The 23,886-nt window shown below is 44.0% G+C and overlaps 1 protein-coding gene across 1 annotated transcript in view; it reads right to left on the reverse strand.

Annotated features, from left to right (window-relative positions):
* LOC123998571 (sarcoplasmic/endoplasmic reticulum calcium ATPase 1-like) overlaps positions 1-18,988 on the reverse strand; it is a 32,348-nt gene extending 13,360 nt beyond the window's left edge. Inside the window, exons 1-11 of the mRNA XM_046303552.1 lie at positions 18,865-18,988; positions 18,513-18,649; positions 17,165-17,182; positions 11,002-11,084; positions 8,701-8,805; positions 8,152-8,290; positions 3,195-3,275; positions 2,625-2,710; positions 2,200-2,355; positions 1,303-1,444; positions 872-1,038 (exon numbers count right to left, since the gene is read on the reverse strand). Coding sequence (XP_046159508.1) covers positions 872-1,038; positions 1,303-1,444; positions 2,200-2,355; positions 2,625-2,710; positions 3,195-3,275; positions 8,152-8,290; positions 8,701-8,805; positions 11,002-11,084; positions 17,165-17,182; positions 18,513-18,630 — 1,095 coding nt within the window. The 5' untranslated portion in view covers positions 18,631-18,649; positions 18,865-18,988. The remainder of the gene's footprint in view (positions 1-871; positions 1,039-1,302; positions 1,445-2,199; positions 2,356-2,624; positions 2,711-3,194; positions 3,276-8,151; positions 8,291-8,700; positions 8,806-11,001; positions 11,085-17,164; positions 17,183-18,512; positions 18,650-18,864) is intronic.
* Between the last annotated feature and the right edge of the window lie 4,898 nt (positions 18,989-23,886).

Consider the following 23,886-nt stretch of genomic DNA (forward strand, 5'->3'; position numbering starts at 1 on the left):
CTTTTAGTCTTGCCCATTCACCCTCTGAATGGCTACACATACACAATCCATGTCTCGATTGACTCAAGGCTTAAAAATCATTCTAAAACATTTTTTTACTCCCCTTTATCTACACGGATTGACATGGATTTAACAGGTGACATCAATAAGGGATCATAGCTTTCATACTGGATTCACCTGGTCAGTGTTTCTAATGTTTTTCAGAAACTAATCCAATCTGTTATTAGTTGGACGTTTTGCACCCGTTACTGAGCCGTTACCCGTTACTGTCTGTTCCAGTGTATATGATTTAGGTAGTCTTCCCTTCCCCGGCAGTCATTCTCAATGCAGGCTGCAGGTGAATAAAAGTTCCAATTGCTGGATATCCTCACTTTGGATTCCAATAGGAATTACACATCACTATGCAAGTCAGAATTGAGGTTTGAATCAATGTGAAATTGTAAGGCAACCAGCTGCAATAGGATTATGTGTTTCCTCAACATTTGATCAACAAATGACACGTATTTTTTTACAGTGTGTTGGATCTCTGATGTGTTTGTTTGTGTGTGTGTGTGTGTTAGATGCACAGCGCACATGTGCATTTGTGTTTGTGTTTGTGCGGCGTGTGTGTGTTTGTACGGCATGTGTGTGTTTGTGCGGCGTGTGTGTGTGTTTGTGCCGCGTGTGTGTGTGTTTGTGCCGCGTGTGTGTATGTGTTTGTGCCGCGTGTGTGTGTGTGTTTGTACGGCGTGTGTGTGTGTGTTTGTACGGCGTGTGTGTGTGTTTGTACGGCGTGTGTTTGTACGGCGCGTGTGTGTGCTTTGTGCGGCGTGTGTGTGTGTTTGTGCGGCGTGTGTGTGTGTGTGTTTGTGCGGGGTGTGTGTGTACCCACCTTGGTGACACACATCTGGTTAGTGGTGAGGGTGCCAGTCTTGTCGGAGCAGATGACGGAGGTGCAGCCCAGGGTCTCCACAGAGGGCAGGGAGCGGACGATAGCGTTCTTCTTGGCCATACGGCGGGTTCCTAGAGCCAGGCAGGTGGTGATCACAGCGGGCAGACCTGGGGGGGAGAGAGGGGGGAGAAGGGGGACAGATGGTAGAGAGTGAGGGGAAAAGAGTGTTATTAGTTATACAGTAAACCATGTTCATGTTCTTGTGAATTGAAACCTCTCTTGAGACCTGAAGACATGCATTCGTTTTGCTACATAGGCTTTAGCCCAGGTTAACACAGTCTTGAGGGTGATTGGTTAATTGACTTTTGTCCACTTTACTTTGACCCATCTAGACTTTTTAGATTAGTGGTCGTCCAGTATCAGTTGCTCACCCTCAGGAATGGCAGCCACAGCCAGGGCCACAGCGATCTTGAAGTAGTAGACGGCCCCGCGGATCCAGGAGCCTCCATGGACAGGGTCATTGAAGTGGCCAATGTTGATCATCCACACGGCAACACAGATCAGGGAGATGACCTGTTATGGAATAGACAACCACAGGTTGTCAGATAAACCCTGGTTTAAAAATATATATAATACAATTGTCATCATTGCACTATTGGTTTCCTTACATTCTAAGTCTATGGACAAGGTATGACTTTTGTAATGTCATTTTGTAATTTGGGTGAAATATCCCTTTAAGATGTATCAAATCAAAACCGGGAAAAATTGGCTACTTGACCATTTTAAGGCCGTGGGGAAACTCATCTTGTCAAGTTGCAACAACTAAAGTGTAGTGTAGTAGAATTGTAGTAGTAGTAGTAGTAGTAGTAGTAGTAGTAGTAGTAGTAGTAGTGTAGTAGAATTGTAGTAGTAGTAGTAGTGTAGCAGCAGTAGTAGTGTATTAATAGTAGTGAAGTAGTAGTAGTAGCAGCTGTAGTAGTAGTAGTGTAGTAGTAGTAGTAGTGTATTAATAGTAGTGGAGTAGTAGTAGTAGTAGTGTAGCAGCTGTAGTAGTAGTAGTGTAGCAGCAGTAGTAGCAGTGTAGTAGTAGTAGTAGTAGTATAGCAGCTGTAATAGTAGTGTAGTAGTAGTAGTATGAGTAGTAGTATAGCAGCAGTAGTAGTAATGTAGTAGCAGTGTAGTAGTAGTAGTAGTAGTGTAGCAGTAGTAGTGTAGTAGTAGTATTAGTAGTGTAGCAGCAGCAGTAGTAGTAGTAGTGTAGCAGTAGTAGTAGTAGTGTAGTAGTAGTAGTAGTGTAGTAGTATTATAGTAGTAGCTGTCTGTCTCACCTTGGAGAGCTGCTCTCCGAACTCGTCCAGTTTGGCCTGCAGGGGTGTCTTCTCCTGCTCTGTCGCAGCCATCTGGTCGCGGATCTTCCCAATCTCTGTAGAGACACCAGTTGCCACGGCTACGCCGATAGCCTTGCCTGATGCAATGTTGGTGCCCTTGAGGGATAGACAGAGGGAGCGAGATAAAGGAAGGGAGAGAGGGGGAGAAGGGGAGACAGAAAGAGAGAGGGGAGAAGGAGATAGTGGAAAGAGTGAGAGTGAGAGGGGGAAAGAGGGAGCGGTCAATGAATGGCTGTAAGGGTGGAGGAGATGGAGAGTAGAAGAGGGCAGGAGTGTGGAAAATGACAGTTAGATTGATGGAAAGATTCCGAGATGGAGGAATAGAAAGAAAGATAGATGGATAAATATATAGGAGAGTCCCTCACAGAGAAAAGCATGTTCTTCTTGTCCTGGTTGACAGCTCTCATGTCTGGGACGGCATCAGTGTGCTTGATCACACTGACAGACTCACCTGAGCGAGGTGAGAGACAGAGAGGCAGATAGAGTGAGAGAGTTTTACAACAAAAAATGTTTTACATGTATTTATAATAGGGCTGTCAAAAGATGAAACACATTTAATCACGTTAACTCTCAGGATTTTATTGCAAATTCCAAGTGTAATTTTTAAAAATTCATACAAAAAAACATTGCAAGAATATTGACGCCTTGATTTTGTCTAAAATAATGGTTCAAATTGAGAAAGCGCACTTTACTGAACCTCAATGTCAACTTGTTTTTACATGGCATTGTAGATTTTAGCTGTATATATCATGTATTGTGGATGTTTTCAGTGTATTTTCAATGCTTTCAGACAATGCGGGGGAAAAAGAGTGCACTAAAAATGACAAAAAGGGAACTCGAGTTAACTGATTAACTCTGTCAGCCCTCATTTCTTTTTTATTGTGGTCTTGTAAAGAAGGTTACGACTGACAGTCAGAGTTGATAATATCACTCACCAGTGAGGATGGACTGGTCAACCCGCAGAGTAGTAGAGTTTATTTTGACGAGTCTGATGTCAGCGGGGACTTTGTCACCAACTGGGAAAGAAAGAACAAACAATACACAATGTTAGCTCATAGTAGCTGTCTCAACTTCACACACACACACACACACACACACACACACACACACACACACACACACACACACACACACACACACACACACACACACACACACACACACACACACACACACACACACACACACACACACACACACACACACACACACACACACACACACACACACACACACACACACACACACACACACACACACACACACACTCCACTCCACTTCAGAGTTCATTTCACGTATGTTCAAACATAATTGCTACACTGGAATCCACAGTCTTTATCACAATCAAGGTTTTTCCTGGTTAATATGACTTAGTCTGACTTTTTCTTTTACAGTGTATTCTGTCCAACGCACTGCTTTTCAACACTGTCAAAGTATCACCATTTGACATCTTGACTCTTCAGTATGGCAAAAATAGAGCCAGAGAGGGTGTGAAAGAGAGCAGGAGAGCGAGACAATTGATCATGGAGAAAAGTCCCCTCATCCAACTAGTCTTGACTCTCGAGGCTAAGTTTATTAACCCCTACCAACCCAACAAAGCCTCAGGACAGCACTCATGACAGCACTCACGACAGTCTGATCCAAACACATTATAACCAAACAAAAAAATGCAATTATATTACCTATTTCGGAAAACACTTGTACTATTTACTCGTTGTAACAACACTGTACATAGTTAATAATATATCATTGAAACTTTTGTGTGGTTTTATTTGAACTGTTTATTGGTGATTGCCAAAGTAAGTGACATACACAATGTAAAACATTGCTTCCCATGCCAATGAAGATCCAATGAATTGAAAGTACATGCCAATTAGGAGAGAGAGAGAGAGCCAATAAAGAGAGTGAGAGAGAGAGCCAATAAAGAGAGTGTGAGAGAGTGAGAGAGAGAGCCAATGAAGAGAGCGTGAGAGAGAGCCAATAAAGAGAGTGTGAGAGAGAGTGAGAGAGAGAGCCAATAAAGAGAGTGAGAGAGAGAGAGCCAATAAAGAGAGTGTGAGAGAGAGTGAGAGAGAGAGCCAATAAAGAGAGTGAGAGAGAGAGCCAATAAAGAGAGTGTGAGAGAGAGTGAGAGAGAGAGCCAATAAAGAGAGTGTGAGAGAGAGAGCCAATAAAGAGAGTGAGAGAGAGAGCCAATAAAGAGAGTGTGAGAGAGAGCCAATGAAGAGAGCGTGAGAGAGAGCCAATAAAGAGAGTGTGAGAGAGAGAGCCAATAAAGAGAGTGTGAGAGAGAGTGAGAGAGAGAGCCAATAAAGAGAGTGAGAGAGAGAGCCAATAAAGAGAGTGAGAAAGAGAGCCAATAAAGAGAGTGAGAGAGAGAGAGCCAATAAAGAGTGTGAGGGAGAGTGAGAGAGAGAGCCAATAAAGAGAGTGAGAGAGAGAGCCAATAAAGAGAGTGTGAGAGAGAGTGAGAGAGAGAGCCAATAAAGAGAGTGAGAGAGAGAGCCAATAGAGAGTGTGAGAGAGAGTGAGAGAGAGAGAGCCAATAAAGAGAGTGTGAGAGAGAGTGAGAGAGAGAGAGCCAATAAAGAGAGTGAGAGAGAGAGCCAATAAAGACCCAATGAATTGAAAGTACATGCCAATTAAGAGAGTGAGAGAGAGCCAATAAAGAGAGTGTGAGAGAGAGTGAGAGAGAGAGCCAATAAAGAGAGTGAGAGAGAGAGCCAATAAAGAGAGTGAGAGAGAGAGCCAATTAAGAGAGTGAGAGAGAGAGCCAATAAAGAGAGTGAGAAAGAGAGCCAATAGAGTGTGAGAGAGAGAGCCAATAAAGAGAGTGTGAGAGAGAGCCAATAAAGAGAGTGTGAGAGAGAGCCAATAAAGAGAGTGAGAGAGAGAGCCAATTAAGAGAGTGAGAAAGAGAGCCAATAGAGTGTGAGAGAGAGTGAGAGAGAGAGCCAATAAAGAGAGTGTGAGAGAGAGCCAATAAAGAGAGTGTGAGAGAGAGCCAATAAAGAGAGTGAGAGAGAGAGCCAATTAAGAGAGTGAGAAAGAGAGCCAATAAAGAGAGTGAGAGAGAGAGCCAATTAAGAGAGTGAGAGAGAGAGCCAATAAAGAGAGTGAGAAAGAGAGCCAATAAAGAGAGTGAGAAAGAGAGCCAATAGAGTGTGAGAGAGAGTGAGAAAGAGAGCCAATAAAGAGAGTGTGAGAGAGAGCCAATAAAGAGAGTGAGAAAGAGAGCCAATAGAGTGTGAGAGAGAGTGAGAGAGAGAGCCAATAAAGAGAGTGTGAGAGAGAGCCAATAAAGAGAGTGTGAGAGAGAGCCAATAAAGAGAGTGAGAGAGAGAGCCAATTAAGAGATTGAGAGAGAGAGCCAATAAAGAGAGTGAGAGAGAGAGCCAATTAAGAGAGTGAGAGAGAGAGCCAATAAAGAGAGTGAGAAAGAGAGCCAATAGAGTGTGAGAGAGAGTGAGAGAGAGAGCCAATAAAGAGAGTGTGAGAGAGAGCCAATAAAGAGAGTGAGAAAGAGAGCCAATAGAGTGTGAGAGAGAGTGAGAGAGAGAGCCAATAAAGAGAGTGTGAGAGAGAGCCAATAAAGAGAGAGAGAGAGAGAGCCAATAGAGTGTGAGAGAGAGTGAGAGAGAGAGCCAATAAAGACCCAATGAATTGAAAGTACATGCCAATTAAGAGAGTGAGAGAGAGCCAATAAAGACCCAATGAATTGAAAGTACATGCCAATTAAGAGAGTGAGAGAGAGAGCCAATAAAGAGAGTGAGAAAGAGAGCCAATAAAGAGAGTGAGAAAGAGAGCCAATAAAGAGAGTGAGAAAGAGAGCCAATAAAGAGAGTGAGAAAGAGAGCCAATAAAGAGAGTGAGAAAGAGAGCCAATAAAGAGAGTGAGAAAGAGAGCCAATAAAGAGAGTGAGAAAGAGAGCCAATAAAGAGAGTGAGAAAGAGAGCCAATAAAGAGAGTGAGAAAGAGAGCCAATAAAGAGAGTGAGAAAGAGAGCCAATAAAGAGCGTGAGAGAGAGCCAATAAAGAGAGTGAGAGAGAGAGCCAATAAAGAGAGTGAGAAAGAGAGCCAATAAAGAGAGTGAGAAAAAGAGCCAATAAAGAGAGTGAGAAAGAGAGCCAATAAAGAGAGTGAGAAAGAGAGCCAATAAAGAGAGTGAGAAAGAGAGCCTGACGTGACTGACTCGTCTTAGAACTCTGGATGAGTAGCAACACTGAAAGCCGACCCCCACGGACAGACAGAACGAGAGGGAGAGAGAGACAGAGGGGGAGACGCAGCGATATGATAGCGAACAGGTGAATGGGGGAGAGAGAGAGAGGGTGTAAGAGAGTGAGAGAGATAGACAGGTGTGAGTACTAAGCACACATGTTTTCGCTCTCTCAAATTCAACATCAAATTCAGATTGCTTTATTGGCCTGAAATACAATTTGTAGATATTTGCCAAAGCAGTATAGTGGTACAACATTTCAGTACAATGGAATGAGGATAATGAAATACAGTTCATTTCAGTAGTAATAATAACAATACATCTAATCATGTATACAGGTACAACACTACTGCTGTTGTATTGTGGAATCTTCGGTCATTTTTTATTTTATAAAAGAAAAATAGGATTATAAAAAGAAAAAGAAAGAATGGCTAATGTTTTACTGTCACTTACAGTATACACAGTGTATATAACTTTCTCTCGTTCTCTCTGCACCTCCCTCTCTCTTACCCTCTGATTGCCTTAAAAGGACCCACTGTCTCAAGGACACAAGGACAGCCACCCTCCCTCCCTTCTTCACACAATGACACTTAGTCATTGTCATACGCTCTCTATCCCTCTCTCTCTCTCTCTCTCTCTCTCTCTCTCTCTCTCTCTCTCTTTCTTACTTACCCTCTCAAATACGCACGGGCACACACACACACACACACACACACACACACACTCGTTCACAATGCCAAGCCACACATCTAGTACATTGGTGCAGGTCCCCGTGTGTCTCAGTTGGTAGAGCATGGCCCTTGCAACGCCAGGGTTGTGGGTTCAAAAGAAAACATGTATGCACTCAATACTGTAAGACTCATTGGATAAGAGCCTTTGTAAAATGACTAAAATGTCAAATATAAATGTAACGCATTAATTATAGTGTTTGTTCTTAGGTCACCTGCTAAATTTGGAAATTGTGCCTGCAATATGAACAACACGCATTCAACATTAAAATGCGCCCTCATTGGTCAAATCGGTCCCTTTATCTATACTTGGATCAGATTAGCCAACCCTAAACCTAACCTTAACCATTAGAGCGATAAAGCAATCTGACCCAGGACCAGCCGCTGGTATGCATCACAGATATCAGCCTATATCCTGCATCAGTGGTTCCCAACCTTTTTCAGTTACTGTACCACCAAGTGAATTTTGCTCTGCCCTGAGTACCCCTGAAGTACCCCCTCATGTGCATTTTTACCAGTAGCCCTATGGGTGTCATGAGTCTTCTCAAAAGTACCCTCAGGGGTCCTGGGGCCTACAGTACATAGTGCACTACCTTTGACCAGAGCCCTATGACTATAAAGTGAATAGAGTGCCCTTTGTGATGTGTCTGTCAACCAGTAGACTGACAATATTCACTATGGGTATTAGGCCTTGTTTGTTTAATTATTAAGACGTGATGTTCATCTGAGAGGATTTGACAGATTCAAGCACTTTGCCATATTTTGTGACAAATTGTACACCCTTCGTCTCTGATAGGCCAGGTAGATTCTCTCTCGATTACATCAGATCTACATTCATTTTTAGTGGCTTGTGGGTATTGGGGCTATGGGTCGACTTGGAACTGGGCCTACAACTCTTGGGCCGGTTGGGGTAGAAGTTGCCCTTGGGCACAGATCTGAATCTTACCGGACACCTCCACCACATCTCCAGGGACGATCTCCCTGGCCTTGATCATCTGGACGTTCTTCCTGTCCGACCGGTAAACCTTCCCCATCTCAGGTTCATACTCCTTCAGAGCCTCGATGGCGCTCTCTGCATTGCGCTCCTACAGGGCAACAATAACCCCACAGAACATCAGTTCCTCCTGACCTCCCGTCCAGAAGTGTAAAGCCAGACTTATGCCAATATGGCCACCCCCTACACCCGTCACATCCACCCCCTCCCCGCTCCCTCGTCCCATAACCCCCCTATGTGTGAATCCTTGTACATAGTTTCCAAATGACCACCACAAGGCCAATATGGACCCGCTGCTTGTGGCTTGCGGTAACCCGATCGTCCCTCTGTATTTTTACTGTGGGACTGGGGGCTGCTGCATTTCCCCTTTTAACACCCCCCCCCCCCACCCCGCGGTTAACACATTCTGACCCTGAGCGGGTAAACTAATGCAAGTGATGTATTATGTGTGTGTGTGTATGTGTGTGGTGTGTGTGTGTGTGTATGTTTCCACTAACTGACCTGCCAGACTCCAACGATGGCATTAGCGATGAGAATGAGGAGGATGACTAAGGGTTCCACGAAGGCTGTGACTGTTTCCTCACCTTCCTCAAACAAGGCCAACACCTGAAAGCAAGAGAGAGACAGAGGGAGAGAAAGAGAGGGAGAGAAATAATTTATGTTTATTGACAATGGAATGGAATGCATTTGTATGACACTTGACAGTATGCACCTATATCAGAATCACTTTTTTCCACTCTATGCCAGCCTTTTTTTTGTATGCGGTTCCATGCATGTGTGATAGAGGGAGTTTTTGAGTGTGTGTTTCCTCACGTGTGTGTGTGTATGCGCTTTCGTGTATGTGAGTGTAACGAGTTGTTGTCACTGGCCTGTTTAGGAAAGCGGCTGTGTTGACATGGACACAGATCAGTTCTGATCCACTGAAGCAGAGTGAGAAGCAATCTAACCCACAGGGAGAGACAGAAATCCCTCCATCCCTCCATTATTTTATACGTCCATCCATTATTCTTTATTGCCTATTCCTTTGTCCAAACCGTCCTCTTTTTACCTTCTTCCATCGCCTCTCCCTTCTCTACTCCGTTGTTCCTTTGTGCAACAATTTCATTCTTCCATCCTCTTTCCTTCTTTCTTTCTTTCTTTCTTTCTTTCTTTCTTTCTTTCTTTCTTTCTTTCTTTCTTTCTTTCTCTTTCTTTCATTCTTTCTTTCCATCTTTCTCTTTCTTTCTCTTTCTTTCTTTCTTTCTTTCTCTTTCTCTCTCTTTCTTTCTTTTGCTTGTTTCTTTCTTTCTTTTCTTGTTTCTATCCATTTATTCTCTTATTCCCTCTCTTTTAAGATCTCTACATCGTTCATCCCCTCTGTCTCTCTATTCTAAAAGGTGCCGCATTGAAATTCATTGTAGCCTCCTCACACGTACCATGCTATCGTAGAACCCTTCCATTCCACGCAAAACTTCACTTGAAAGTACATGAGAAACATTGCAACAATATTGCCTATGCATTCACGCAGTATATCAACTGAATAACATGTCATTCATAAATGCATAATATAATCACTACAGTGTCTTCCTCAGCCATATGCTGTATGTACCTATCATCATCGGTTTGTTTTGTCTTCGCAACAATCAATGCCATTGTGCAACACTGTCTCTCTCTTGCGTTCTCGCCGGCAATCCTTCATCCCTGACCTTTGTGGAAGGATACAGTTTCTCGGCCTGGCTTGAGACTTTCTTAAAATAACGCGGGCCATCGCGCCCTCTTGTCACACACATGCACGCACACACTATATCGCACACACACACCATTCTTTCTAAGGCCATAATGACAGCTGGCCAGGGACAGAGCGTAGAGGGTTTGGGGGGGGGGGACAACATTGTGTCACCCCTACCCCCAAAACAGATTTGAAAAGAGAGAGCGAGACAGGAGGGTGGAGGGGAGACAACAGTGAAATGAAATAGTGAGAGAGGGATGGGGGAGGGATTCCTAGAGTGAGCGAGTGAGTGAGTAAGCGAGGGAGGGAGAGAGGGAGGACATCAATCCATGTGAAATATAACTTGACAGGTCACAGCATGTGTTCTCTGTGTGTGTGTGTACGCAAAGCATAATTGACCTGTGTGTGTGTACAGTATGTGTCTTTCATTGTGCAGGTATGTAACCTTGTGTGTGTGTGTGTGTGTGTGTGTGTGTGTGTGTGTGTGTGTGTGTGTGTGTGTGTGTGTGTGTGTGTGTGTGTGTGTGTGTGTGTGTGTGTGTGTGTGTGTGTGTGTGTGTGTGTGTGTGTGTGTGTGTGTGTGTGTGTGTGTTAGCTTTCAGTGTCCTCTCATGGCCTCTGCCACCATGCACAGCTGCTACGCTGAAACATTTACCCATCCTGCATTGGGGTAAGGAGAGGACGTGGAGGGAGGAAATTGACAGGAAGTGACTTCACAGTGACCTTACAGGTGCTAACACCAACAAACGCATACATGCACCCAAACCCATCGACCTGTATAGACCCTAACCCACTTGTGAAGATCTGAGAAGACTCAATAGGTATTATCAATACATGAATATCTTCCCCTTGCTCTAATTACACCAATCATTGAGGAGCAGACCAGATGACATCACTTTGTCTTTATACCAATGAAGTTAGGAACAGAACATCTAAAGTCATTCACCATTCTAACGCAGCAATGAATCTAGCAACTAGGAGGTCATGTCTTTCCTTGTCTTGTGTCATTACTCTGCAATCTTTCCCCTGTAACCCATAACAATATCTTTTTGCCATAGTCGGTCAAAATCAGTGACAACATTTTGTCTACTTACAAAAGAGATGCAGGCAGCCAGCAGCAGGATTCTGACCAACAGATCCTCAAACTGCTCTACGACCAACTCCCAGATGGTCTTACCTGAGAGAGAGGAGAGAGAGAGAGAGGCAGATAGAGAGAGAGAAAGAGAGAGGCAGATAGATAGAGAGAAAGAGAGAGGCAGATAGATAGAGAGAAAGAGAGAGGCAGATAGAGAGAGAGAAAGAGAGAGGCAGATAGATAGAGAGAAAGAGAGAGGCAGATAGATAGAGAGAAAGAGAGAGGCAGATAGAAAGAGAGAAAGAGAGAGGCAGATAGAGAGAGAGAAAGAGAGAGGCAGATAGAAAGAGAGAAAGAGAGAGGCAGATAGAGAGAGAGAAAGAGAGAGGCAGATAGAGAGAGAGAAAGAGAGAGGCAGATAGATAGAGAGAAAGAGAGAGGCATATAGATAGAGAGAGGCAGATAGATAGAGAGAAAGAGAGAGGCAGATAGATAGAGAGAAAGAGAGAGGCAGATAGATAGAGAGAAAGAGAGAGGCAGATAGATAGAGAGAAAGAGAGAGGCAGATAGAAAGAGAGAAAGAGAGAGGCAGATAGAGAGAGAGAAAGAGAGAGGCAGATAGATAGAGAGAAAGAGAGAGGCAGATAGAGAGAAAGAGAGAGGCAGATAGATAGAGAGAAAGAGAGAGGCAGATAGAAAGAGAGAAAGAGAGAGGCAGATAGAAAGAGAGAAAGAGAGAGGCAGATAGAAAGAGAGAGGCAGATAGAGAGAAAGAGAGAGGCAGATAGATAGAGAGAAAGAGAGAGGCAGATAGAGAGAGAGAAAGAGAGAGGCAGATAGAAAGAGAGAGGCAGATAGAGAGAGAGAAAGAGAGAGGCAGATAGAAAGAGAGAGGCAGATAGAAAGAGAGAAAGAGAGAGGCAGATAGATAGAGAGAGGCAGATAGAAAGAGAGAGGCAGATAGAAAGAGAGAAAGAGAGAGGCAGATAGAAAGAGAGAGGCAGATAGAAAGAGAGAGGCAGATAGAAAGAGAGAAAGAGAGAGGCAGATAGAAAGAGAGAGGCAGATAGAAAGAGAGAAAGAGAGAGGCAGATAGAAAGAGAGAGGCAGATAGAAAGAGAGAGGCAGATAGAAAGAGAGAAAGAGAGAGGCAGATAGAAAGAGAGAGGCAGATAGAAAGAGAGAGGCAGATAGATAGAAAGAGAGGGAGAGGCAGATAGAGAGAGGCAGATAGATAGATAGAAAGAGAGAGGCAGATAGATAGAGAGAGAGGGAGAGGCAGATAGAGAGAGAGGCAGATAGAGAGAGAGAGGCAGATAGATAGAGAGAGAGAGAGGCAGATAGATAGAGAGAGAGGGAGAGGCAGATAGATAGATAGAAAGAGAGAGGCAGATAGATAGATAGAAAGAGAGAGGCAGATAGATAGAGAGGCAGATAGAAAGAGAGAAAGAGAGAGGCAGATAGAGAGAGAGAGGCAGACAGAAAGAGAGGGAGAGGCAGATAGATAGATAGATAGATAGATAGATAGATAGATAGATAGATAGATAGATAGATAGATAGATAGATAGATAGATAGATAGATAGATAGATAGATAGATAGATAGATAGATAGATAGATAGAAAGAGAGAAAGAGAGAGGCAGATAGATAGAGAGAAAGAGAGAGGCAGATAGATAGAGAGAAAGAGAGAGGCAGATAGATAGAGAGAGAGGGAGAGGCAGATAGAGAGAGGCAGATAGATAGAGAGAGAGGGAGAGGCAGATAGAGAGAGAGAGGCAGATAGATAGAGAGAGAGGGAGAGGCAGATAGAGAGAGAGGGAGAGGCAGATAGAGAGAGAGAGAGAGAGAGAGAGAGAGAGAGAGAGAGAGAGAGAGAGAGAGAGAGAGAGAGAGGCAGATAGATAGAGAGAGAGAGAGAGAGAGAGGCAGATAGATAGAGGGAGAGGCAGATAGATAGATAGAAAGAGAGAGGCAGATAGATAGATAGAAAGAGAGAGGCAGATAGATAGAGAGAAAGAGAGAGGCAGATAGAGAGAGAGAGAGGGAGAGGCAGATAGAGAGAGAGGCAGATAGAGAGAGAGAGGCAGATAGATAGAGAGAGAGAGGCAGATAGATAGAGAGAGAGGGAGAGGCAGATAGGTAGATAGAAAGAGAGAGGCAGATAGATAGATAGAAAGAGAGAGGCAGATAGATAGAGGCAGATAGATAGAGAGAAAGAGAGAGGCAGATAGATAGAGAGAAAGAGAGAGGCAGATAGATAGAGCGAAAGAGAGGGGGAATGAGAATAATGTCAGTGTGTGTGTGGATCTGTATGTGTTGGCAGGAGTGTATTAGCACAATACAACAATAAAAATACTGCCAAATGAAATCGCAATACTACTATCTCACGATTGTTTTGTGTGGTTACACACGCAGACCAATCCGACCTAAAGAGGAGTGCACTCTTCAAGACACTTGCCAACATCATGCAATGTGGAAACCAACAGAAATGTCCCCTAGCAGCGTGCACGCCCGGCCGATCACCTGAGGGGCTGTCTTATTCAGCCCCTCTGTTTGTGGGGCGCAAAACCTTGTCACTTAAATCTCACTCGATTGTTTGTTTTCACTTTACTCCTGCGATTATTTCATTCTCTTGCTTGTGCCTGTCGTCGTCCCCCCCCCCCCCCCGTTATGACCGCAGATACATTGGCTTTCCGTTGAATCTATAAGAACGCTAAAGCTTCGTCTTGACACTTACAGTACCAGTCAGAAGATTGGACACACCTACTCATTCCAGGGTTTTTCTTTATTTGGACTATTTTCTGCATTGTAGAGTAATTAGTGAAGACATCCAAACTATGAAATAACACATATGGAATCATGTAGTAAGCAAAAAAGTGTTTAACAAATCTAAATATATTTTACATTTGAGATTCTTCAAAGTAGCAACCCTTTGCCTTGATGACAGCTTTGCACACTCTTGACAAAGCTAGCATCAAGCCTAAGATCACCATGCCAAAGCCAAGCGTCGACTGGAGTGGTGTAAAGCTCGCCGACATTGGACTCTGAAGCAGTGGAAACGCATTCTCTGGAGTGATGAGTCGCGCTTCACCATCTGACTGTCCAACTGACGAATCTGGCTTTGGCGGATCCCAGGAGAACGCTACTTACCCAAATGCATTGTGCCAACTATAATGTTTGGTGGAGGAAGAATAATAGTCTGGGGCTGTTTTTCATGGAATCGGGCTAGGCCCCTTAGTTCCAATGAAGCGAATTCTTAACTCTACAGCATACAATGACATTTTAGACGATTCTGTGCTTCCAACTTTGTGGTAACAGTTTGGGGAAGGCCTTTTCCTGTTTTAGCATGATAATGCCCATTTGCACATTTCTGTCCATACAGAAATGGTTTGTCGAGATTGATGTGGAAGAACTTGACTGACCTGCACAGCGCCCTGACCTCAACCCCATCAAACACCTTTGGGATGAATTGGAAGACCCACTGTGAGCCAGGCCTAATCGCCCAACATCAGTGCCAAACCTCACTAACATTCTTGTGGCTGAATGGAAGCAAGTCCCCGCAGCAATGTTCCTACATCTAGTGGAAAGCCTTCACAGAAGAGTGAAGGCTGTTATGGCAGCAAAGAAGGGACCAACTCCATATTAACGCCCATGATTTTGGCATGAGATGTTCAACGAGCAGGTGTCTACATACTTTTGATCATGTAGTGCATGTCTGGTCTCACAAACAATGTAAAGTAGGTGTAATCCAGAGCCAAGCGTGTTGATTTATAATCCAAGGGTATCCTGCTATTGATACACTTGTTGATTTATGCTAAATAAAGTGACAACAACAGTAATTAATGAAGGGGCCTCCTGAGTGGTGCAGTGGTCTAAGGCACTGCATCGCAGTGCTAGCTGTGTCACTAGAGATTCTGGGTTCAAACGACCGTGAGGCCCATGGGGCGGCGCATAATTGGCCCAGCGTCATCCGGGCTAGGGAGGGTTTGGCCGGCAGGGATATCCTTGACTCATCGCACACTAGCGACTCCTGTGACGGGCTGGATGCAGTGCACGCTGACAAGGTCGCCAGGTGTACGGTGTTTCCTCCGACACATTGGTGTGGCTGGCTTCCGGGTTGGATGGGCATTGTGTCAAGAAGCAGTGCTGCTTGGTTGGGTTGTGTTTCGGAGGACGCATGGCTCGATGAGCGATGAGACAAGACTGTAACTACTACCAATTGGATACCACGAAAAATAGGAGTGAATTTTTTATATTTTTAAATCAAATAAAATAACTGTAATTAATGAGGCAGTCGAGACAGCGCAGGTGAATGCAAATAGGGTAGACAGTGCAAGTGTTTGGTTGTTACAGCCCTGTCTCTCTCCTTCATGTTAATGTGTAGTATATGCAAATACATGCATACATGCAAATATATGCAAAGTAGGCACATATACATTCCCTTATTTTAACACACAAACAAATAGCTGATATAATAAGAAAATGTATATATATGAGTGCATCCCACCCCCACCCCCCCGCCGCCCCCCCAAATATTGGGACATTCTACAATAAATTGAATATCTAAATTCGCACCTAAATCCCTGGCCTCCGTTCATTATTTGTCCGTGCCAGTAAAATGTTTCATGTGCTACAATTCAGTCAATATCTGGTTTGCAGTGTCTTCATCCATTGTCCAACTGTTGCATTTATTAGAATTGTTTTTAAAACTTTTTAACAATTTCGATGACCATGTCTCTATTGCCTCACGATGATATAGTACTGTCAGATGTGAGAATCATAACTGTCACAGGGAGGAATAGTCAGTGTGATAATAATCTCTCATGGGTAGACACACCATTATTTGTATTTCTACTTTGCACATTCTTCCACTGCAAATCTACCATTCCAGTGTTTTACTTGCTATACTGTATTTACTTTGCCACCAAGGCCTTTTTTTGCCTTTACCTCCCTTCTCACCTCATTTGCTCACATCGTATATAGACTTGTTTATACTGTATTATTGACTGTATGTTTGTTTTACTCCATGTGTAACTCTGTGTCGTTGTATCTGTCGAACTGCTTTGCTTTATCTTGGCCAGGTCGCAATTGTAAATGAGAACTTGTTCTCAACTTGCCTACCTGGTTAAATAAAGGTGAAATAAATAAAAAATGTAAAAACACGCAACACAACTGGAAGGTTCCCACTAGATAACACCACCACAGAGTCAAAACTGGGTATATCATCCAAATGTATCAAAGCAAAAATGACATTTTTGGCCTTAATTTAAGGTTAGGATTAGGCATAAAGTTAGAAGTGTGGTTACGATTAACGTTAAATTTAGGGTTAGGTTTAAAACACAGGAGGCTGCTGAGGGGAGGAAGGCTCATAATAATAGCTGGAATGGAGTGAATGAAATGGTATCAAAAACATGGAAATTGTGTGCTTGATGTGTCCAATACCATTCCATTTATTCTGTTCCAGCCATCACTATGAGGTGGTTTTACCCAATTTGAGGTGCTACCGGCCACCTCTGGTTTAAAATCCAATTTTTAGAAGAGAAATTGTAGAAATAGGTGGGGTTTATGGCTTTGTGACTGTGTTAATTAGCGATAAACCCAATTTAAGTGTTTATCTGTGTCCTTACATACCCATCCCATCTGTCCCACAAAACCTCAAAAACACAGAGTTTTTGAGGTTTTGTGGGACAGATGGGATGGGTATGTAAGGACACAGATCTCTGCATAGGAAGATCCTTTTCTTTCATGGTTATGAGAAGTTAATGAGAAGTTAAGCGTAATCCCATTCACATCCTCCCCTTCCTTCTCCCTGAAGTGTGTAGCCACTCCCTGTCAAGCATCGGATTGGATAAGAAATATGGCTACTCTACACCAACCAATCCAGTGATTTTAAACTCTAGAGGGGGCATATACAGAGACAAATGGGTGAATCGGAATGTCTGGAGGGTTTGTGATGACAGATGTCACGATGGCACGACTGACAGGAAGTCCATCATCCCAGGCAGGAAGCAGAGCAACAGGTGTGTATGTGTGACTGCAAATGTGTGTGACATGGTGGCAAGAAATAAAGAGGTAGTGTGACTGATGGGATGTGTAACCTCCCGGACATTGGGACAGAAATAGGAGAGTGTGTGCAGACCGACCACAGACAGGTGAGGGGCAAAGATAACGTTGGGAACTCACCAATCTCAGCTGGCAGCTCTGTAAAAGGGGAAAGCGAGAGACGGGAGATTATTACCATAGCATTGCTATTTGCTACTAACATTGCTAATTGAGATCAGCATTAGGCCTGCTGCCTCTAACTTTGATAGCAGAAATGCTAATTATACACTGTTTCAACGTAAAGGACCAGATGTACGAAGCCTTTGTTTCCACCTGTTTCACGGTCAGGTCACTGAAAATACAGGCGCAAACTTGTGCACTTGATACAAATGCCTATAGTTAATTAGCTAAAAACCTTTACTTAGCTCATGTCATCCACCTTTTGATTGATAACTTACGTCAGGACTGAAATCTCTCTGAACTCATTTCAAACCTTCAAATAATGCAAAAACAAAAACATGAACAAACTGGTATTGCACAACAGTGATTCTACTTTATTTCTAAAGGATCGAACTAAGTGGGTTTTTTTTAGCAAACGTTTGCAAACGAGTGTTAGGGCCTTGGTTTGTCCCAGGTCGGCCCGTCATTAGCCATAGCAAACCTCTGTCCTTCTCACTGACCTCTGATTGGTTAGCCAATCAGAGCCTTGAGTCTGTCGTTGCTTTTCATTGGCTGGATGAGACAATGACTATACCAATGCTTCATATCATTATTTAAGCACGGATGACCAAGAAGAAACATTTTTGTAAAAAAATATCATAAGCTTCAAAACTTGACTTTTGCCTCTGTATATCAAGTCTGATGCTTAGCCCCTCAATGTTATTATCAAGTGTGCTAACTGCAAATACACTCAAATCAAAGGACTGATACAACAGTTATGCAAGTAGAAGTTGTCATGAACTTCTGGAATCCAACCAACCACGATAGAGAGCTTGTACTGGACTGATCACAAACTACACTACCCAAGCATCCTTTGGTGCCGCTGACCTTCAAATGGCATCTGCCGCACCATCACAAGGTCACGTGAACCATTTTGGTTGCCGTGTGCCAATGTGTCCGTCAGCCAGCCAGCCAACGGCCAATCACAAAGAGTCAACATCCGACCTTCCCCTCTTCATAACCAAAACAAAGACTAACTATTGTCCAAGCCGGTGGAACACCTGTTGCTGTCTGTATGTATGTATGTCTGTCTGTCTATCCCTCCATTGCATTCATCCTTTCCACAGCATTTAGGACCAATGAACCCCATTTTGGGTCTGAACCTCTACACCCAACCAGATCCTTCTCCTTTTTCTCCTCCTCTTCCTCCTCCACACCATCATCTTTCCAACAAGCCCTATCCCTCCTCTTATCTATCTCCATGTACCTCTGTCCATCCCTTGGTTTCTCTATTATTTTCCATCCATCCATCTCAGTCTCTCTTTCTCACCATTGTGACCATATCTGGCCAGGTTCTTCTTGAACTGTTCTGGTGTGAGGCCGGTGGTCTGGTCGACACCAAAGTATGACACGACCTCTTCCGGCTCTTTTGCGTGTGCATTCTCCATCCTCACCAAACAGGAGACGCTTCAGGAGAAGAGAACAAAACAAAGACACGTTTAGGACACGTCTGTCCGGTAATGTGTGGCTTGGCGCAGTCGGTAGTTCTCCAGTTATGAGGTTTTACAACCAGAGAAATTATTTGTTACCCATCACTCTATAAAAGTGTGGGATTGGGATAAAAACTGTCAACCCCCTTGGTACTCTCTCTCCCCTCTCTCTCTCACAACCCTCTCTCTCACCTCTCTGGCAAACTGGAGCCCTGGACTGACAGAAAGTGCAACCTGGCACAGGCTCATGAAAAGTTTTATACAGACACAAAAGTGGTGCGATTGGTGCTCTCTCACCATGCGCCTGCACTTCATTGGCTGAGGGGAGCAAAAGTGGGTGGGCCTGGGGGGGGGTGTCCTGGGGGGGGGGGGGTGTCACGCGTGGAAGAATTGGTCACCAACTGCAGAGGGGGTCCGTTGTCTGCCGTCAAACTGAAAATAAGATATGTTTTTGGATCGAGCATGGTCAGTAGAACAGGGAGGGGGAGATAGGGGCAGGGGTGCTTTGAATGACAGGTAGGGGGCTTTGAATGATGGGTCCAGTGTGGCAGATAGAACAAAGGGGGGAGTACAGAGAGAGAGAGGTAGATAGAGATAAAGAGAGAGAGAGGATGGGGGGACAGAGAGAGGCAGATAGAGAGAGAGGCAGGTAGAGAGAGGGGGACAGAGAGAGAGGCAGATGGAGAGAGAGGGGACAAAGTGAGAAGCAGATAGAGATGAAGAGAGAGAGGGGGACAGAGAGAGATAAAGAGAGGGGGCGGCAGAGAGAGAGAGAGAGGGGGTAGAGAGAGAGGCAGGTAGAGAGAGGGGGACAGAGAGAGAGGCAGATGGAGAGAGAGGGGACAAAGTGAGAAGCAGATAGAGATGAAGAGAGAGAGGGGGACAGAGAGAGATAAAAGAGAGGGGGCGGCAGAGAGAGAGAGAGAGGGGGTAGAGAGAGAGGCAGGTAGAGAGAGGGGGACAGAGAGAGATAAAGAGAGGGGGCGGCAGAGAGAGAGAGAGAGGGGGTAGAGAGAGAGGCAGGTAGAGAGAGGGGGACAGAGAGAGAGGCAGATGGAGAGAGAGGGGACAAAGTAAGAAGCAGATAGAGAGAGGGGGACAGAGAGAGATAAAGAGAGGGGGCGGCAGAGAGAGAGAGAGGGGGTAGAGAGCGAGGCAGATAGAGAGAGGGGGTACAGAGAGAGAGAGGTAGATAGAGATAAAGAGAGAGAGAGGATGGGGGGACAGAGAGAGGCAGATAGAGAGAGAGGCAGGTAGAGAGAGGGGGACAGAGAGAGAGGCAGATGGAGAGAGAGGGGACAAAGTGAGAAGCAGATAGAGATGAAGAGAGAGAGGGGGACAGAGAGAGATAAAGAGAGGGGGGGCGGCAGAGAGAGAGAGAGAGGGGGTAGAGAGAGAGGCAGGTAGAGAGAGGGGGACAGAGAGAGAGGCAGATGGAGAGAGAGGGGACAAAGTGAGAAGCAGATAGAGATGAAGAGAGAGAGGGGGACAGAGAGAGATAAAGAGAGGGGGCGGCAGAGAGAGAGAGAGAGGGGGTAGAGAGAGGGGGTAGAGAGAGGGGGACAGAGAGAGAGGCAGATGGAGAGAGAGGGGACAAAGTGAGAAGCAGATAGAGATGAAGAGAGAGAGGGGGACAGAGAGAGATAAAGAGAGGGGGGGCGGCAGAGAGAGAGAGAGGGGTAGAGAGCGAGGCAGATAGAGAGAGGGGGGTACAGAGAGAGAAGCAGATAGAGATGAAGAGAGAGAGAGGCTAATAGAGGGTGGACAGAGAGAAAGGCTGATAGAGAGAAAGGGAGGGTACAGAAAGAGAGGGGAGGACAGAGAGAGGCAGAGAGAGTGAGGGGGGACAGAGAGAGGGAACAAAGTGAGAAGCAGATAGAGATGAAGAGAGAGAGGGGGACAGAGAGAGAGGCAGATAGAGAGGAGGGACAGATAGTGAGGCAGATAAAGAGAGGGGGGACAGAGAGCGAGGCAGATAGAGTTAAAGAGAGAGGGGGGGGGGGCAGAGAGAGGGGGGGGGGGGGTACAGAGAGAGAGGCAAATAGAGAGTACAGTTACAGAGACATAGAGAGTTCTAAGCTTCCTTAATAAGCACAACGTCTTGAGTAAAAACCAAATTGGATTTATACCAAACCATCGCACAACCGATCATATTTCCACCCTAAACATCCAGATAGAATAACATGTCCACCACAATAACACCAGTGTATGCTCGCTTTATTGTCTTCCAAAAAGTATTTAATTCTATTTGGCATACAGGACTGTTCTACAAAGTTATTGAAAGTGGTGCAGGGGCAAAACGTATGACATAATTCAATCAAATGGCATAATAATATGACAATTTAGGGGGCAAACAGGTGCAGCATCAAAATTGTCAAGAGAAGAACATAATTCTTTAACCAGAGGCAGGGCCTTTGCAAGGGTTGCAATCTCAGCCCCACGCTCTTCAATATTTACATCAATGAATTGGGCACTATTCTAGAAAAATCCTCAGTCCTTGGTCTTAGTTTCCACAATTAAGAGGTTAAATGCCTGCTCTTCGCAGATGACTTGTGCTTGCTGTCACCCACAGCACATGGCCTCTAGCAGAGCCTAGCAGACCCATTTTCCAGAGAATATCCAGATCTCAGGGAATTAGACCAAAGTTTATAGAGTATTGCACACTACAATTACTCAGGCTTAATAATAAGCTCAGTTGGACACCTAAATGAGGCGAAGAATGAACTGAGAGAGAAAGCACTCAGGGCATTCTACACCATAAAAAAACGAATTCAAATTGAAATATCTATAAAGATTTAGCTAAAACTAATTGAATGTGGTATTAAACCATTTTTTATAATTATAGTGGTCTGGAAATATTCCAAGATCATGTTGTGGGTTGTCTATAATCATTCATAATTCCTTAATATTTTAAAATATCTGGTGGGGGAAAAAAACCAGAATAGATTAAATCAAACACCGCAGTATGGAAGGGAACATCTTGTGACAAAGAATAATACTGTTTGACTGACTCTTTAAATTATAATCAAAGTTCAAATGAATATTAGAAATCTGTATTTTTGCATTAATAGGTGGCATATCCTTTTGATAAATGATTTGTCAAATGAATGATCCTTTCATGTTTCGTGTCTCAGTTGAATTGGTTTGAATGGTTTTGAATGAAATGATTCTTCCTTCAATTCAAATCCTGCTTCCTGTAGGTGTGATCAATTCAAATTGAGTTCAAATTCATTGTTTGAATATAATAAAATTCTGAATTGGCCCCAACCCTGCTGTTTACACAGCAGGAATATGGATCGGTTGACACAACAGTTGGATTCAGACGTTTATTTGATAGTGAGGGACATATTTCACTTTACGTGGTCCTTCTGTAGCTCAGTTGGTAGAGCATGGCGCTTGTAACGCCAGGGTAGTGGGTTCGATTCCCGGGATCACCCATACGTAGAATGTATGCACACATGACTGTAAGTCGCTTTGGATAAAAGCGTCTGCTAAATGGCATATATTATTATTATTACATACAGTTTAAATACAGTTCCTAGAGATTATACATATGCCCTTGATGATGGGGAAACGTGATTTTTTTTGGTGAAGCCGGCTATACCTGAATAGGTTTATTTTAATTAATTAATTTGTCAATTCCATTAACAAAATATTTTTTCAGGGGCAGTTGACGAGACTATAACTAACTAAATAGACCCAGAAAAAAAACTAAACAAAAATGTTGTTTTTTTCTCCATTTCATTTGACTAAAACGAGACGAATTTACTGTATCTCTGTGACTAAAATCTGACTGCTAGGTGGACTGGACAAGAGTTTCCAGAGAGATTGAGAGCTTTTTAGTGAAAAGCACAATTAATATTAGCAGCACAGATGTGCAGCGCAGTTCTGTTCAGCAGCGGGAAGGACCCTACATCAACTGGTGAGCTGCGGAGGAGCAAGCAATGAGTGTGACAGATTATACACATCATGCAGGTGACTCTCTTGCTTCCCCGGAGCTAACCAGTCACCACCAGCCTTCTAGTTAGCTGCCCTTTGCCTGGTTAAGAAAACACAAGCTGCTTTACGAAATCAAAAACAATAGCAGCATTGAGTTTAATAGTAAAACATCAGTCTACTTATGTTTTTCTCTCCCTTCAGTATAGAAAAGAGAAACGTAGTAGCTGTCTTTGAATTTGTAGTCTTGCTCAGCTCTTCCACCACTGCACTTCATAGCCAGGCTCTGGTAGCCAACGTAACCAAGTCTCCCTCTCTTCTGCAGAGAAAATGTCTTGATTCTAGCCCTTGCTGTTGAAAAGATATGGCCGCTACAGCATATCGCAGTCTGTTCTAAAACTAGGCTACTTGCGTACCGGACCGTTACCATTTGTTTAGGCAACACCTTGTTCAGTCATGTTATCTCATTAGCTACTGTAGCTATATCTAACAACCTGGGGTACGTTCAGCAGGATGCAATGTTTTGGAACGTTCAGATAGAAATATGCTATTTTAGAACAAACATGCCTCTGACATGTTCAGTGGCGATTTTAGCATGTACATCTTGGTGGGGCAACAAACTAAAACAAGTAGGTGGGATGCATGCCAGCAAAGTCACTACACTACACAACACTAAACAATACATGAATTGCAGTACAACGGTGACAAACGGTGCCCACAAACTGTTAGAGCCAACATAAAGCTGTCCCGACAGCAGTTCCAACACCTTACCGCTGCTACACTTGGCTATCAGCGGAACCTTGTCTGGCAGCGAAACAGTTCATTCAGCCTCATTTACTGCCTTTAAAAAAACATAGCTGATATGGCTGACTACAAATGTGGTTTCTACTAACAATTGAGATGTACAAACTATGGCATAAGGGGATGACGAGCAGATAAGAGACCATCCGTAATGTCGATGAAGACATTGATGAGTGAGCTAGGACGGAAGTTGTCAATATACCTAATTGCTCAGCACTTTTGAAATGTACAGCGACAGAATTCAGAACACGGGCCGTTCTTACGGTGTTCTCCCTGTACACCAAGTCAGAACCGTAGGATAAATAAGGCGGGTATATACATTTAGTATTACTTTCTTAGCTAGAGTATGCCTCCCTGGCTTATTACATCATTTATGCAGCAGCATACAATACATGTTTGGACTCACCTTGTTTTGTCATCAAACTTTGTCATCAAAGTCTGGCATTCTCTGGATGTATGGTGCTTTCAAGACAACTG

Source organism: Oncorhynchus gorbuscha, linkage group LG16 (assembly GCF_021184085.1).
Source record: "Oncorhynchus gorbuscha isolate QuinsamMale2020 ecotype Even-year linkage group LG16, OgorEven_v1.0, whole genome shotgun sequence".
Classification (NCBI taxonomy): Eukaryota; Metazoa; Chordata; class Actinopteri; order Salmoniformes; family Salmonidae; genus Oncorhynchus; species Oncorhynchus gorbuscha.